Genomic DNA, 17,566 nt, shown 5'->3' with positions numbered 1-17,566 from the left:
AATAACTATAAAGTTCATCATTTTAATTATAGGGCCAATATGAATAACACTAAGTATAATTTATTAGATGTAAGATACAATTATAATGATGCACAATTTTCTAAACAGGTTGTATACAGTCAAGGTACTTTAGAAATAATACAATGAGTGTTTCATCTTCTGTAAAACGATGATTTATTTTTAGCACACAGGTAAAGTATTTCTAAAACAGGAAACTGACTTTAGACTTCCATTACATTTATCGTATTACGTACATAATTATCTTTTCACAATTTTAAATGTATCCTAATAGCTGTAAGTCATACATCATTACAATATATTTTCAAATACACAATGACACATTAGAATTTTGTGTGATCATTTTATAAATATACACACAAATTTTCTAAATATATTTACAAATATGTATAAATGACACTCTAAAAATAGAATAGTTCATACAATGTTTTATTGTAATTGAAGTATGCAAAAGTTTTTTAAAAATTGTATGAGATTTTGAAAAAACTTCAAGACAGTCAGTTTCTTGATCAAATTATAATCTTTAATTTAATTCTATCAGTGTATGTCAATAATCTCCAATATTTTTATTCTTTTTTTTTTATAACAATAACACTTTATTACCCGTTTTAATAATGAAAGATAAATGCAGTAATAAATTAAAAGAATTGCAACAATTTAAAAAAATCATTAACTTCTCTACATCGATTTATATTTTATTTCATGAAAGTATTGAATTTCATTAAAGTGAAACTAAGATTAAATATGTAATTTTGCTATAATATGATCGCGTCTAAATAATTCCTTTAAACGAATATGCTTTTCGAATAATTTTCTAAACGTTTTAAATTAAATGTAATAGAAATAGACGATGACCATCTGTTATTTAAAATCTTATCTATAAAAATACATGTATACACATATGATACGTTTACATACTTATCTTTGTCACGTTTAAGAGATCTATTTTTGTTTTTTAAATAAGCATTAGTACACATGAATTTTCACGATAAAAATGTTGATAACTATCTTCTAAGCAGAGAGTTATCTGTACTCAATCTTCTAATAATCAGATTTATGTAAGGCACGTTTAAAATTGTTGTTACTTTCTTAAATATTAAAATCAGATCTTTAATTACATTAAAGTTTGTCAATAATTGATACTGATTTTAAGTAAAAAATATTCATATTATCTAAAACAAATTTAATAGAACAAATAAAAATTTTAAGTGATTCAACAATAGAACCGAGAACATGGTACATAAGCTGTCCATTACATTTAATTATAACACCGAGAAAAAGAGATACATCTAATATTTATTGTTAACATTTACCATATGAGTATCATTCAATTACCATTTATCGTTAGAATATATTCATACAATAAATATATTTGTTTTTTGTGTTAAGTTGAACAAAATTATCCCCAATAAAGTTATATGAATATATTTAAAACTGTAGAATAATAATGTAATCTATATATATTTTGGGGCCTAGAAATTGATATAGATTTGATTTTTGATCATAGCAATATCAAAAATCCTTTTAGCTTTGTACTCGACAAAAGTTTCATCCACTTTGGCAGCGGTTACCTTTTTCTGGCGGCTTCAAAAGCGTCCAGCTGTGTTGAAAAGTCAGAAAACATGAGATTCTCATCCAGTTTCTGTATATTAACAAAGAGGCCAGGACAGTTATGCAAACAACGTTAATCTATCATCAACTCGAAATGGACTGCACCTAATTTCTCGTGACGTTTATGTTTTATATTTTTCGCCCACGCTTTGCATTCTACGTTTATTAAAATGCCAGCTGTAAACAGATATTTCATTAATTTATTTTGTAAAATATTATTTAAAGAAAAAAATAATTGAAATCAATGTTAACACATTATTTGCCACAGTGAAAATGTACATATGTATATATCTATTAAGAATACAATCATTTTTTTAAGAAGCCTCCAGGCTCGGTACTGTACCTTACAATTTTCAGGTGGCAGCGAACGTGTCACTAATGATCCTCATAACAATTAACATGTTAAATTTATTTCTTGATACTTACTACGAGGTCGAACAAAGTGAACAGCTACCAATGGACTGAGATAACCCTCAGAATTTTCAAATGGATAAAAGTAACCTGGGAAACCTCTTCGTGGGATATAATGAATTGGTCCTATATTTTCTTGATCTGCTGGACTCTCTCCTTCGCAAGATACCCAAATTGTATTGAGTTGCAAAGAATTGTTCGCTTTTAAACTGGCAATATGCTCCTTGAGATCCAATGGCATATTTTCTGGTAATGATTCTGTATCATTGTAAAAGTCTGGTCTCCAGGCATATATCTAAAACCATTGATTCATTAAATTTAAAATATGAATCTACGGCAGTATTACAACGAACTCTTTATATTAAATAATATTGTCTTCTTTGCTTCTTAATCTTGTTAAGAAGGTAAATATACCTTATTCAGCTTAAGAAATATACATGGAGCGGATTTATGGTAATTGTATTGGTTCTCTTTAGTACAAGGATTCCAGTTCTTAACGTCAACGTCGCAGACCTTACCCGGAGGAGGAGGTTGATTGTAGTCGCACTTATTAATGTTTGCACCAAGACCAGGAACCGAGCCTGGTGTTATATAGTCTGAAAAATTATCGATCGGTAATATAATAGTCTATACTCCATAATGCTTATGCTTATCACTCGAGAATTTTATGAAGATTAAATTTCCTTCTATCAAATATTGGCATTCGTTTGTGCATTAAGATAAAAGTAAAGAGAAGAGGAATAAGAACATATTAGAAATGATTGTGAAGTTATTTTAACTAAATATTGAATTCCAAATATTATAGGTACTTATTTCTTCAAAAATCTCCTTCAGCAATAAGAAATAAATAGTTTAATTAAACTGAAAATTCTTTAGATATTTTAATATAAGATAAACTATACAATGATTACCAAATTACCAATTTTAAATATTACCTTTTAGAAATGCCTGCAAAGAATCAACCCAATATTTATAGTTTTCACTGTCTGTTCCTCTGTACCAAATCAATGTGCTTTCCACATTTTCTAATGGTGGTTGTGGCCTGAATCCTAATCCTGTGAATGATATATTTAATGCTGAACATTTTAAATCTCATTGCTGGGATGTAAACAATCTTTAACATGAAATTAAAATCAATGTTTGATTGATTGCAAATATTAATTATATGACGAAAAAAATCATAACTGTTATACTTTTGTAGGTACTCAGTTCTAATTTAAAGTACCCTTAATTTTAACAGGCCCAAATGTTATTAAGACTGAATTATAGATGAATCACTAACAATCAGAAATTATTTAATTGGTTTTCAATTAATAAGAGGTAACTTCAAAAGGCCTATCAATAAGTTTCTGGTCCATAAGATATTAGATAATGTCTTGTAGAAGCATGTTCAATATGATGATGCTTATTTATTTTTATCGTCATTTTATTGAGAATATTTTACCAGGATTTGTTCCGATTATTGAACGCTCTAACTGCCACCTCGGTATCCTTGGATCCAATGTTTGAAAGAAGCCCCAGAAGCAAATTGCAACCAATGCAGCCAGTACTCCATAGAATATCAAATAGAACAATCCTATTTTACCTGTAAAAGAAAATTTAATTAGCTAACTGATCTAATTAAACATCGGTCATACAATAAAATCTTGTTATTTTTTTTTCATAATTCATGTATATACATACATACATTACTGAATTATTTTCGCTAAATTTCATTGAAAATTTCTTTCTGAGTACGTTAATGGCTGATCACTCGATATCGTGTGCTTGATTAATAACGCTAATCGTAAGTGTCCACTCACGCGATATCGCGTGCATCACTTTTAATACTTGGCCATTGACACATAAAAAATTTTAATTTTTAAATTTAAATTTCGTATTAGAACCTTGTATTAAAGCCTGTCTTCTTTTTTACTTTACTAATTTTTCAATTATACAACAATTCAGGCGTAGTCAGTGTGTTAATGACACCATTACTTAAGTATTTCAACTTGTTGACTGGAGAAGACCAGTTGACTCATCCGGGTGAAAGATACATGGAATAACACAATTACTGAAAGATTCTATCTTTTAATAGTATTATGCTTAATAATACATTTGAACTTAAAAAAATACATTTTCGAACTCCCACGCGTGTTAAAAATAAAAGAACACCAATAATCAAATTTTTGCCTATTTTAGAAACTTATATAAAGTAAAATTTTTTAATATTTTAAATTTACAGCCTTGTGTTTTTTAATAATTTTATTAATAATGAAACGAGCGTGACATCTTATGACGACATCCGGGCTAAAGGTATTAACTGAGAGGAGTGTAAATGGTTGTGCAAATTTAAAACCATTCATTTGCAGCAAACAAAACTTTTGTTTGAATTTGGATATTCTCTACATATTTACTGTTTTATAATTTTTGAATTTTCCTCGCATGCTGTGAATTAGTTAAAAATACATAGGTATTCTTATTTCGCCAAATTAAACAACTTGGGTCATCGATGGCCCACAACATTGAACGTACAAATAATTTTAATTATTAAACTTGTTAATAATAGTACTTATGATCATTTTATTAATGGGATTGATTTGATGCATGTGAGATATTTTACGATCGCAATTAGCAACAGGAACGAACTCAATCGTGGTACATCCGAGTCTCGTTTTCTATATTTCCGTTTCCAATTCATACATTTCCGTTTCGTTTTACAGTTTCACATCAGTGATCGTTGTTCACATTCGTGTAAGGAATACTACATATAAATCAAATTCATTAGCATGATTTATATTTACTTAGTACATTATCAGCACTGATTGTGATTGTTTTACACGCTCGGTTAAAGAATGTCCGAATCAGCGATACGTGCCGAATGATGCCCACTGTGAGTTGACCAAATTGGGTAATTGTCCAAATACTATTTACCACCAGTCACCATTTTCGATTTTTTGTTATACTTGAGTATGTTGAAAAGGACTACTTGAAAAAGGTGAAATATAATTAAAAATGGTGTTGCAAACACTTCTAAACATTTTTAGTATCATCCCCAAATTTAGACCCAAATCTAAAACAAAAGTCTCGTGAAAGAGAGGCAGCCAGTTCTTATATTTTACAAGATTTTGTAAAGAAATAAACTCAAATTATATTTAGTGAATAAATAAATATTAATTTATTATGAAATAAGAATCTTATTTTATTTATAAATAAGGAATTAACATTTGTGGCCACATCAAAGAAATATAGTTGGGAGGTCACTTCGACGAAGAGTGGAATTGGAGAAGTGACCTTGCCAGACATTGAATCGGTACGTAATTGAATTGTTCCACTTGACCAGACGCTTGGATATCTTTGAATTGAGCCAACGATTAATGCAATTAACCTATATTACACGGCATGCCACCACGCGCCGATTAATTCCATTAGACCTAACCCAGACCTCAGTGGATCGTAAAAATCATTGTGATTTGCTCAGATTTTATCTGAAATTTAAAGCATTTTCTTACGTGTATGCATTTACACATTTATAAAATACTTTATTCAAGGTGATTATGATAATTGGATCAGGGTTTAACTTTGTTCCAAGTAAAGTTAGGAACAAAATTTGGTAATTTTATATTATTTAACATACAAAATAGAAACGCACATTTTTTTAAAAGATCTGCGTGTTTGTTTTTTTAATAACTCAAAATATTAGGTTTACAAATTAATTCGGTACCTCTAATATTACTATTTTAAATTTGAATATTTTCCCGCGTTTCTGGGTATTTGAAAAATAGCGGGAACATATAAGAACAATTAGAATTACTTCAATTATTGGAGTTACCATGACTTTTTAATAAGTTAAATACCTTCTTAAAAAAATACTAAATATTATTTTTTACTTTAGTTTGAATAAAATATATTTGAAGTACAAAAGAATTTTTTACTTATGAATCCATTATTTATATTTGTTTGTCTCTACTGCGATTCATTTGTGGGATCATAAAGAAAGACGATAAGCGGAATCTTGACAGTTGTTAACCACTGTATTATATTACCGATGTTCTTTCGCGTAATACGATATATCCTTTATATCACGAGGACTTCGCGAAAGGACAACTATACCTGTTCATATTAGAAAAAAGCAAGACATACTAATCTCAGTATAAAATCAGAATAAATAACAGTATAAGAAGTAAATAAACACGAATGAAAAATCATCTTTTAACATGTTTCTTTCCCAATTCGAAGTGCTAAATAATATTTACGCGAGTGTATTTGTTTCTTTTTAAATGTGTGAATATTTGTATTGATTCTATGGTCAAAAAATCATACAGTAATTCTAAAGAATTTTGGCATAGCCTTCTTCTTGTACATTACTTTTTTCCCTAAGGATGACTAACATGCTCAGTAATGTACACTGACTGTAGTCACTGCGTCTTGTGCCAATCTCAAATACGAAAAACCTACAACAGAGACTACTGAAAATTGATGTCGTATTTTTGGTAAGAATACTATGTCCATATTCATAATGTAAAGATGGTTGCTAACATTCCAGCCAAAGGATTTTAACCTTGAAGATGAACCACACCGGGAGATCAATTGTTATAATGATAAGGCTGTTAGGGTTAAATTGGAGGAAAATCCTTGAAGAGGTTCGCAGAAGAATTTAGCATAGTACAGTCTACAAATAATAGATGGAGCCAATTCATCTACTTGGATTCATCTTAAAACTCTCTAGACGTGTATTCCATGATTTCACGTATAGTTTAATAATAATTCATACTCATTACTTTTTCAAGTAATTATCCAGAATAGATAGAACCAATATGAGAAAATAATTTAATTATTTAAAAAATACCACCGGTGTTTATATTATAGTATTTTAATAATGTGTAGGATTCCCTTTGTTCGCAATAAGTTCAAAAATGCGATTTGACATGCTTTCAATTTTTTCTGCGATTCTTCTTGTATCTCTGGAGGTCAACTGATCCTTCTGACCCCTTAATTGCACGCTACTTGTAAGAATTACTGATATTAATTAAAGAAACTTAATGAAAGAAATATCTTAAATAGTGACTAATAGGAAAGGAATTGTATGCCACCATGACAACGGCCGACCCCATGCATCGTTAGACATAAGTTCAGTGAACTGGGGTGGAAAGCAATAAGTCATTCCCCATATAGTGCGGACTCCGCACCGTGTGATTACCACCTGCTTAGATCGTTACAAACCCTTCGGTCAGGAGAAAAATTAAGTAATGAACAAAGAAAATTCATTACTCCCTAGACTACAAGCGCAATACTCCCGCTTGCCCCTGAACCACCCTGCAAGACTTCTTATGAGCGGATAGTACATAATTATAATATAGCTATTGGTGTAAAAGAATAATCAATTTGTTTTAGCAACTAACTGAATTCCAGTTCATTGTTTTAAACTCCTATGATTTTTAATATTAATTAGCAAAATTACTACTAAAATCGCTCTTTGAATATACATTAATATACACACATTACTAAAATTTATTTCTATCTTCAAGCTGAAAACAAAACCTGTTGCATGTAGGCTTTAAAGTGAATTTTAGAGATTTTTAGAAGAACGATGCTGAACGAAAGCTATGGTCGCGTGGGTGTACCCTTCGGAATGGCCCTAAGTTACATAATGCCGTAATGCCTCCATTTAACGCCAATTGACCTCGTTGTACACGTTTGCGCTAAAGGAAGTTTAACAATTGCCATTCAGCCGGGCAAACGTTGTGTGCGCCGCGAATTAGCCGCGCATCGCGCTTCCGTCTTTTTCTCTCCCTTCCTTTATTTTTTTTTTCATTGTCCTTATTTGATTGCTTTATTTTAGAACAGGTGTGTGGAGGATATGTTCGTGTACCTAATCACTGATCACCTATTCATTACGTTACATTTGTTTTGTTGTAATTTAACCCTCGGACGACGGACCATGGAAAGAGTCTAAATTTAGATTTAATTTTGTATTTCATGTTACTTTTATTTTCTAAATTTTACACTGTTCTTTTAAAAATTGTTTCTCAAAAAAATTGAAAAGAAAAATTTAATAAAATCTACTATTATAACATTTTTTCTATTTTTAGATTAATTCTTCTTTTTCCAGTATGATCAAAACTATAAATGTACAATTCTATGAATTTAAAACTCTATTCTTGCCGTCATTGATAGTGCTCTTGATGTTTTACAATAATTGGTATCAAATATACTTCATGGAAAGCAATTATCTAAAGCAGAAAAGACGGTAATTAATTTTCGCGGCCTTCATATAATACTTATAAACATAATTGTACAAACATATGCCCATTTGATTTTGAGATTAGTTTAGATTAAGTACAATGTAGAAAATGAAAACAATATGAAATACAAAATTAAATTAAAATTGTGGCTCTCTCCATAGCCCGCCGTCCGAGAGATAATTAAGAGGAAGTGTAGGAAAACGAGTGTCTAGGTTAAGTTTTCCCAAGAGTCTCCCAAGGTTATCCAAAATAAAAAGTAATTGATTTAATTAGATGGAAATATAAATGACACGAATAATTTTGCAACCCTCTATCACAAACACGCCTGCATGTAATACAATATAATATTTCTGATAATTCAATGCAAAAGTAGTTACTTGGAAATAAACAAAAACCATGCGAGAAAAGAAGTAACAAAATAAATGAATTTAAAATACTAAACCAATTACAGTAACTAACGTTACATCTAAACCTTTGAACTGAACTCGGTCGACTAACCAAAGTTGCCTAATGTAATTGCCGCTTAAGGGTACGCGTGGTTCCCTCGTTAGATAAATTAAAATAGATACGTAAATATTTGTAAACGAACATCAATACCTCGTAATGCATCAATAGATCGATATAGATACGTTACGAAGGCTAAACAACTGAGGCATAATAGAAGGGTAACAGTATCAAGGTGAATACCGAGGTAAGGATAAATCGTGGGACAGAATTGAACAGTGAATGCAATTTACGAGAAACTGCAAAACAACGACAGGCTTCTGAGCTAATTAACTGAAAGAAAAGGTAATCCCGTAATTCTGCCAATACCTCTAAAGTTTTTGTAGGTTTTCTATTTACTATTGAAATAGTCATTGTCAACAGATTGCCTCGTGGATTAATTTTTGTGAAGAATAAACATGGCTGACGGGGCACATCTAAAAGCGCGCTAATTTTAAAAGTGAGTTCCTGTTTTACGCAATTCACGCACTATAGTTAAAATTAAAATTAAAATAAATGCTTAAGAGAAGATTTTTTACAAAATTTTGCTTTAATTTTTAATATTTTTAAATGTTTGAAATATTAATTAATGTTGGCAATTGAGAGAGATATATCTATTGCATTCGTGACATTGTTGTGTAAATGAACAAGGAACATAATCGTTTCAGTTTGCAAATATGTTTAAACAAGATACAAATATACGTGCTCTCTTGCAACTAAACAACTTATTCGAGTGAATGAGATAATTTTCTAGTCGAAGATGGTGGACGAACAATTTCAACTACAATTGCTTTGTTACCAGTTAAATTTACACGTTATATCATGTTATTATCTGATATTGTCTCTTTTTTTATGCTATTATTATCATAACATGTTGCTTTTCTTAAAAGAGAATAAATAAATTTATTAATTAATTAACAATACAAATAATACTCAATTACTATTTTAATCTTATATTTCTGATTTTCAATAATTTATCATAACAATGAATTAAAAATCAATAAAATATAATTTTTCCATTCTTTATTTTAAATATTTAAAATCCAAAACAAATATTTTAGTACAAATAATTTAAAAAACTCCTTTTCGTACGAAATATAAATATTACACGTATATTATTAAATTTTGTTTAAACTTATTAAGCACGTGTACGGTAAACACTATTTCAGTTTCGACACAATATTGCGTTAATTGATATACACTTACTATACTTCAACTTTCACTTTGTATCAGGAAATACGAAACAATCCAAAGTACTACAATAACAAAAATACTTGTTCAGTTATATATAAATATTTGGAAGTTATAAAAAACCTGAGTCACAAATTCTTAGTCTCGCGCATGCGCATTAAAATTCATCGAAATATATCAAAGATCCAGACGCTCACGTTGCAGGTACACGACGGGCGCTTTATCAAAACAATAACATAAATGAAAGAAATATGCACAATCAATATTACCATTGTAGTAGAAAAACAAACAAATTACTGTAGAAAATCAATTATATCGATTTAGGAGTTTGGATTTAGTGGAAATATTAAAACAGCGCATACAAGGCAGCCAGAACCGAAAGAAAACGCCCAACGTGAATACCGTTCCGTTTTTATCAATCGTGTCGCAATAATAACATAACTTACCCCAGCTACTGGCTGTTCTGCCTAAGACGGCACCAGTTTCACCATTGTAAATAAAAGTCTTTAAAGACTGACTCGTTGACATGCTGGGTGGTTTAAGATAGGGGTTTGCCATCTCCGCGGTGACCAACTTCGGATCCTTGCTGACCATCGCGACGCCAGGTGTAATGACTTTTTTCGATGGAATTTATGCACTTATCACGTATCGCTCGAATTTTAAATATACAGTGGAAACGCACGAAAACAATCCAGGATAAACGTGGAACAACGCGACCGACGGCAGTGCAGGTTCGCTGCACCGAAACCGTAAGTTCCTCGAGGTCGGCTGGCAGCTTCTCCGCTGCCGACAGTTGGTTGTTCAGCGCCACCAGGTTGACTAAACACGCTTCGTCCGTGCAGGCTTCTTCTCCGTCTCGTTTCGTTCTAGTATTTTCTTGCCACTTTCTCTTTCCCTCTTTGCCCCACCTTTAACCCCCACCCCAATCCCATCACCGTCCATTGCCATGACGTGTCGACCGTGCACGTGCACGGAATTGTCATTGTGGTTGTTACCCATCAACGTGAATGTGTTGGGTTCATGGTGCCGATGTATACGAGAAAAACTGATTGATCTCATAGGAACCTTCCTTTCCATTTCAATTCCTTAGACACCATTTTTTAGATCCTTGTTGTACGACTTAATGTTCAGCAATTCTTGAATGCTTTGCATTTTCAAACTGACATGTGTTATGGTGGTTAGATGTTTTTAATGTTCTCTCATATGCCACGCCTATTACCAAGCTCTTTGTGCTTGTCGTATTCAGAGCCTGTTAGATTGAACAGGTTTTTGGCTGTTAGAACCGACGTACGCGAAGAGTTCAATGCTTGGTAGTATGATGCGTTGGAGTTGTAGGTATGAATGTATAAATATTTCCGTTCTTATATTTTAAACCACGATTATAGCTAATTTGCTTGTATGAAGTTCTTTTTTGTTTGAACCAGAAACGTAATAAAATGGAACAAAGGACGACTGAAATAGATTTTACGAAACTGCTGAGGATACTGCGTTATTAATATTCATAAATGCCTACAAATTATAATAATACGTTCTATTTATTGTAAAAATCATCTAATAGTGAATTATTAATACTTTGTACGAGTCTGTGAATTTACGTATTTTTGCAGGTTAGAAATATACGTTATTACGTTTCACACAACTTAACATGGCAGGTTACACTTAAAAACATGTGTTTCCATTAGTATTCAAAAGCTTGATCATGATGGTATATTTATATATATCAAGCATGTCGTAAAATTAAAATTTCATGAAGTTTACATCAAAAAGAGCATCATGTTATTTCTTTCTTACACCAAAATTGGCGCAGGATTTATAGCGAAAGTAATCAAAAGTTCAGTGGCGCGCTCTGTTGTCCGCATATCAGACTTAATGCAACTAACCTCCGAGAACAGGTGGTTCCGTGCAGATTATGCCCTTGCTAGTCCACTTATGATTATTGCTTGACATAAGTAATACCATTTTGCAGCTTAAGTGTAGCTTTCCTGTTAAATTCTCATAAATACTTCAAACACGATTTAAGAAATAAATTATAATATATAAAGAGTACCAAGCAATAAATTAACAAAAAAAAAGTATTAGTATAATGAGACTAACAATATTGAATTAAGTACAGGCAAACGCAATATTGAATTAGGTACACAGGATATCCCACGCAACTGGGCTAAGCCATGTTGACAGTTTACTTAAAAATAATAAACTGTTGATTTCTTAACATTATACCTTGATACCTATTTACGCAGAATACTTAGATTAGATGATACTAAGTTCAAAATATTAAAATAATGGCGAGCATATTACAGGAAAGATCCTATTATACGTTTCCAAGGATTATGATAATATTTCATAGAAACGATTATATTATAATAAGTGATGTTAATGTACTTGTAGGACATAGTCATTGGATAGGATCGTGATGAAGAAGGCTGTGAAAACGATTTCCTCGACTTGATCGCCGAGAAACAAATTGGGGGCTAAGGTCAAAACGCGTGTGTGTGACCTTAGTGCTTGGAGGCGACTCGTGTGTGCGATTCACAGCACTGTACTATTGGTAGTTACCTCCTCTCTCTTTTCGTCACTTTGAGATGAGTCGCGTACATGCATATAATGTGAGTCACATACGACGACCGATCTGAATTAACCACATCCTGTTCACTATGTCGTGTGACATTAATGTCATTGCCGCGTGTCGTCCGACTGAGAGGACCGGACTAAATAGACGGAAGAACCGTCTTAAATGTCTGGACCACGGATGACGGATTTCTTTTAAAACCTGAATCAAAATGAAGCATCTTTAAATCGTATGATTTATTGACCAGTTTCTCGATAATGTTGATTATTAACTCTTATTACATTAAGTAATTTCTTAATAATTATTATTTCCACAATTCTACAAAATTATTATTACTATAAAAACTGTTGCAAGATCTAATAACAGTTAATAATTTATTAACAAATTGAAAAGAAATAATTGTGGTTAATCAAAATTCATATTTTTAAGGAGATATATTGATATGCATGCATAATAGTTTGTACAGTACCGGGAATGGTGGCCTTTCCCACTGGAAATGACGATACAGGGTAGGAAGCCCTCCTACTCTCTATAATTCTCAAATTCCTAAATCTATAGATATTAATATTTTAATGGCTGCTATTACGCATTAGTATTCTTCATTAATAACTGCATTAGCAGTTCTTTACAGTACCATTTTCCGTACGGCAACCTACCATGGCTGGTACTGTACATGTAGATAATGTAGACTATAACTTATGGAACTTATTAACATATGTAATAGACAGTTGTTCAAGATACTCTATCTTATTTTAAGTAATTATGAATGATTTTTTTTCATTAACATAAAATCGGTCCAGAAAAAAATTAAGTCTAATCGTTCGTCGGTAAGGATATACAAACTTAGTTCCTCGTTTTTTCTGTAGGGCACAGTTCATTCGTTTAGTATTGTGGCGCCTCAGCCTAGTCACCACCCATAATTCGTAGGCAATGTTGCCAACCATTTTCTACGCGCCATAGACAGTTGGCAGCTTTGTGAATAGATAGCGTCTAGATTGGTCTAGATGGTATTCAGACCGAAGTGCAAAAATTAATAAAAACGTATTTTTGTTTAACACGTGTGATTTTTAAACCGATCTGGATAATTTCAACCCGTGCGATTCACGTGAAATAATATATGTGAGTGCTCCCTAAGTGAGAGACCTCGCAGGCCCCCACAGTATGCTCAACAGCGCAATCATTCGCAGCACGTGTATATGATTAAATTGTTTATTAGGTATCAGACATACAAGAAACAGAAGACAAAGTTGAAGAGAAGACCGGAGTCATGACTTCTGATATCATTTCCATATTGTCTTCAGAAATGCGTAAGCTGAAAATTTATACCCAATTTTGTCGATACAGATACGAATTAAAATAACATATTTCTCATTTATTCTGCTTTTATAGTGATAATTTATTAAATACCATTAATATCTTATGTATTTTTCTATCTTTTTTATTATTTCGGTGCTTTAAAGTGAAAAAAGTAATCTTGACTTTATTTCAATATGGCGTTGATAATTTTCAACGAATCTTTTCGTTAAAGTTTCAAAGCAATTCAAAGTTTCTACCAATGCCTGTGATTGGTCGCTCCATAATGGCGTCCTCCTATTTCGACCAATCAGATTCATCGTTAAAGGGTGCGTTGTACGGAGTGTTGTAGAGAGCAACAGTCCTCTTCGAAGCTTCGTCCATTTGACACGTGTCTGCAACAGGTAAGATTAAATTATCTTCAAATATTAAATTAAATTGCCGATCAGGTGTTAACAGTAGAAAAAACAGAAAGAAACATTGAAGAGAAGTCTGAATTCTTGATCTTTGACATTAATTCGGCGTTTTCTTCAATTATACGTGAGTTGAAAATGTTTGCTCTCGCCGCGAATGCACAATAACAGTGGAACAGCAGAATCTGAATTATTTTCTCGTTTATATCGTTAAGTTCCTAAACATTATTGAATGTTTTTAGTACTATTTTACACAATTTGTTGTTTTTAATTTAATAACGTTCTTTCCTGAGCATCGTAATATTATTTCTGTTTAGACCTGTTCGTGTACTTGCTTAGGTGTCGGCCGATAGCGGAATATACCGAAGAATGCCGAAGCGGTGCCGATCGGTCTTCGTCGGGAAGGAAGGTCTCGCCATTTCTCTCGCGAACGTCAAGGTGACAAGACGTGTTGAGAGCATCCTTCCGCATAAGTAATAAGTACGCATTGTATCTATTAAAATATTTTGTATCAATTATAGTTCGAACGTTTATTAATAATAACTTTATTATTGTCAATTAAACTTTATTTACATAAATTCGTATTTTTTTTTTATTACAGATATTTGATAGATTTTGAAAGGACGCCATGACACGGGTTTGAAACACAATTTCGTAAAGAATTAGTAATGTTTTGATTTATTGTAATCAATTAGTAATATTTATTATTACTTTTTTTTGTTGAGTCGTTGTTAATTGTAAGCATTTTTGATAATTAATTATTGATACCAAGGTCAGGAAAGAAAAGATTAGAGACATTTTTTTTCCTTAATCAATTCATAGAAAAAGAATAATTAATTTTTTATTTTATTAAATAATTTCGTCTAGTGTTTTAATACATTCGTTTTAAATTAGAACAAAATTGAAATAATTCGTATGTTACTGCAACTAATTGCTCCTCTTCTGCAATTATAAATTATTTTAAACAATCTATTTTTGTTAAATCGTAGTAATTATATTATAATATCCAGCTTTCGATGCAAGTTTAAATTAAAGTAGAATCACGTTTTTAAATCAGATGCTGTTTAAGCATAGTTAACTATTGGACTTTGCTTATTGAAAAGAATTAGATAATTTATAAATTACGATGTAATAGAATTACCACCAATTTTTAATATCAAAAATCCACTGCTTTGATAAAATGGTCTATTATATTTATTTAACAATGATTTTCTATTCTTGTAATATTCATTGAAATAATTATCAGCAAGTATTTAAAACATTTCATTATTATGATATAATCTAGGATCAATATTCAACTTAAATAATATTCGTGTTCGTTGAAAATATTTCGCTCAATAGGAAGAATGTTTGTTTTTATATGTATTTCCACTCATCCCAAACCTCTCCTCTCCACTAATCTTTTCTTCCAGGAATTTTTGTGGCCGCGCGCAAGGCGGTCGGTAGAATCAGTGTTTGCACGTATTCCAATGTTTTGATTTTTGCAAGGGCGAACTGACTCTGAATAGAGTTGCGTTTGTATGATTAGGAATCACGCGAAAGTAGAGTCAGTGTTTGCTGCGTATTATAAAATATTTTCTAGAGCATCGAGGCTCTGATTTTTCTTTTTCCATCGCGAAAGTAGAGTCTCTATAATTGTTCGCCGGAAATTATTCACGGTCGCGTTTCTAGTACTTTATATCTTTATTTTTATTTTTAATTTTTTTTTTTATTGCTCGATATATTCGGTATTAGAGTCACGGCACCACTGAAGAGGAGTCTTGGGTGTTGCTCCATAAGGAAAGAGTGTAAGTATCTTATTACTTTATTTAATTAATTTTAATTCAAGTAGAATCATTTACAATTTCAACACTTGATAATTGAGAGTTATTTTTCATTGCTAATATTTGATTAAATCCAAATTTATATATAATTTTATTACAATAAGAATTGATAATTTTCAAAATTAACCGTAATTCCTCTTTTTTTGTTACAGATGAATTTTTGAACTTTGGCGAGTTCCTGGATATTCCTGATGGCTTCCGTCTTCTCCTGTAAGGCAACCTCCTACCTGGTGTGCATCCTCCTAGCTAGTTGTTGACTGTCGGAAGAAGAGTATATCTGCGAACGGTGAGTCGCATGTTTTATGGTTCCTCCGGTGCCCAATCATGTCGTAGGACGAATGGTCCGAATCGACACGGGTTACTGGTTGTATACGTGGTAGGCTAGCACAGTGACCATGGGTATGATTATACATACTCATGAGTAGTAACATTTTTATTGTGTTTTATTTCATTTAGTTCAGGCTAGGTCTTCTTGTACTCCGCGTTTTTATATCATTTCAATTCCACATATTCCAATAGATATTTTTGAAATATATGAATGCTCTTAAATGTTCTTAAATGTGGAATATGAGATATTTTAATACCGAAACAATTTTATTTAGTTTGTCAGACTTAGTTATTGCGAAGGTTCAAAGCAATATAATATTGATAGTATTATATAATATGTATACCGGATATACATATTAATGATGTTATTACATTGATTTAATTACGTTTCATACATTGTAAATTCAAATATAATTTGACAATTTTTTACGCGTAGTAAAATTGAACAATTTATGTGCAAGAAGACTATTCGCGACGGGTAGATTTCCAAGTCAGAGTAATCAATTTGAACACCTTTTACGTATTCTTGAAAATTTACTCTGAGGAGGGAATCGCCCGAGGATGTTTTATTCATTTTCACAATAAATTCTTTTTTCACAACAAAGAATTCTTAATTAAAGATATTAAATTCTTTTTTATTAGAGATTTGCAATTATTAAATTAGTGTTGCTAAAAATTTCCAGCGCGAGAGTAAATATGACGATGTACTGACTAGTATTCGGTGGGAATCCTTTTGGTTTTTAATCTCAATCTTATGTATTATTTAATTAATCGAATTAGTTACAAGGATTCCGCGGCATAAGACCGTGAACACCATCTCTGGGAGATATACCCATGCATTACTAGGCCTTTGCAGGTGCAGCTTTAGAATACGGAACATATGAAAATATGTTACCATATTGTAAACTGTAGTCCTTTTGTCTATACTATGGGCGTCCGCAAATCTGACACCGTTGGATGCAACGTGTTGGACGGGCGGGTAGCGCTCTTAGCGAAGGGGTGCACTCTGTCCTGGCGTTACGACGTCCAGGCGGGGTGGGTGGTATGTAGCGTCTGGCGCAAGTCTAGGGGGCGTGAGACCCTTCGTTGCCAGCTGACATTAGCAGTGCACCATGTTTGCGTCATAGTTGCTCTATTTTGCTTTTCAATATTTGTTCTTAAAGCTTTATATTTACAAAGTCGAGTCACTTTTATTAAAATAGT

The 17,566-nt window shown here is 31.9% G+C and overlaps 1 protein-coding gene and 1 long non-coding RNA gene across 2 annotated transcripts; one reads left to right on the top strand and one right to left on the bottom strand.

The window, feature by feature from the left end:
• Positions 1–150: 150 nt before the first annotated feature.
• On the bottom strand, positions 151–10,767 carry LOC114871340 (sodium/potassium-transporting ATPase subunit beta-2-like). The gene is made up of 6 exons (XM_029177108.2): positions 10,385–10,767; positions 3,485–3,625; positions 2,976–3,095; positions 2,455–2,636; positions 2,056–2,335; positions 151–1,806 (listed from the first exon to the last, which is right to left on the bottom strand). The coding sequence occupies exons 1-6, from the start codon at positions 10,530–10,532 to the stop codon at positions 1,703–1,705; spliced, it is 975 nt and encodes a 324-aa protein (XP_029032941.1). The 5' UTR covers positions 10,533–10,767; the 3' UTR covers positions 151–1,702.
• Positions 10,768–13,489: 2,722 nt separating this feature from the next.
• LOC114871329 lies at positions 13,490–14,692 on the top strand. Its single transcript, XR_003788559.1, has 4 exons — positions 13,490–13,626; positions 13,724–13,814; positions 14,036–14,204; positions 14,531–14,692. It is a non-coding gene; the product is annotated as an uncharacterized LOC114871329 (long non-coding RNA).
• The last annotated feature ends 2,874 nt before the right edge of the window (positions 14,693–17,566 follow it).

The sequence above is a fragment of the Osmia bicornis genome, chromosome 12 (genome assembly GCF_907164935.1).
Source record: "Osmia bicornis bicornis chromosome 12, iOsmBic2.1, whole genome shotgun sequence".
In the NCBI taxonomy this organism is placed as follows: Eukaryota; Metazoa; Arthropoda; class Insecta; order Hymenoptera; family Megachilidae; genus Osmia; species Osmia bicornis.
This window is presented reverse-complemented; position numbering and strand designations above follow the sequence as displayed.

What these genes read in the sequence shown, in the direction of transcription:
- LOC114871340 (XM_029177108.2), bottom strand. Translation starts at nt 10,532, where the DNA reads ATGGTCAGCAAGGATCCGAAGTTGGTCACCGCGGAGATGGCAAACCCC. An exon ending in CAGAACAGCCAGTAGCTGGG is followed by an intron (nt 3,626 to 10,384) that starts GTAAGTTATGTT and finishes TTTCTTTTACAG; the next exon opens with GTAAAATAGGATTGTTCTAT. An exon ending in TTTGCAGGCATTTCTAAAAG is followed by an intron (nt 2,637 to 2,975) that starts GTAATATTTAAA and finishes ATAATTTTTCAG; the next exon opens with ACTATATAACACCAGGCTCG.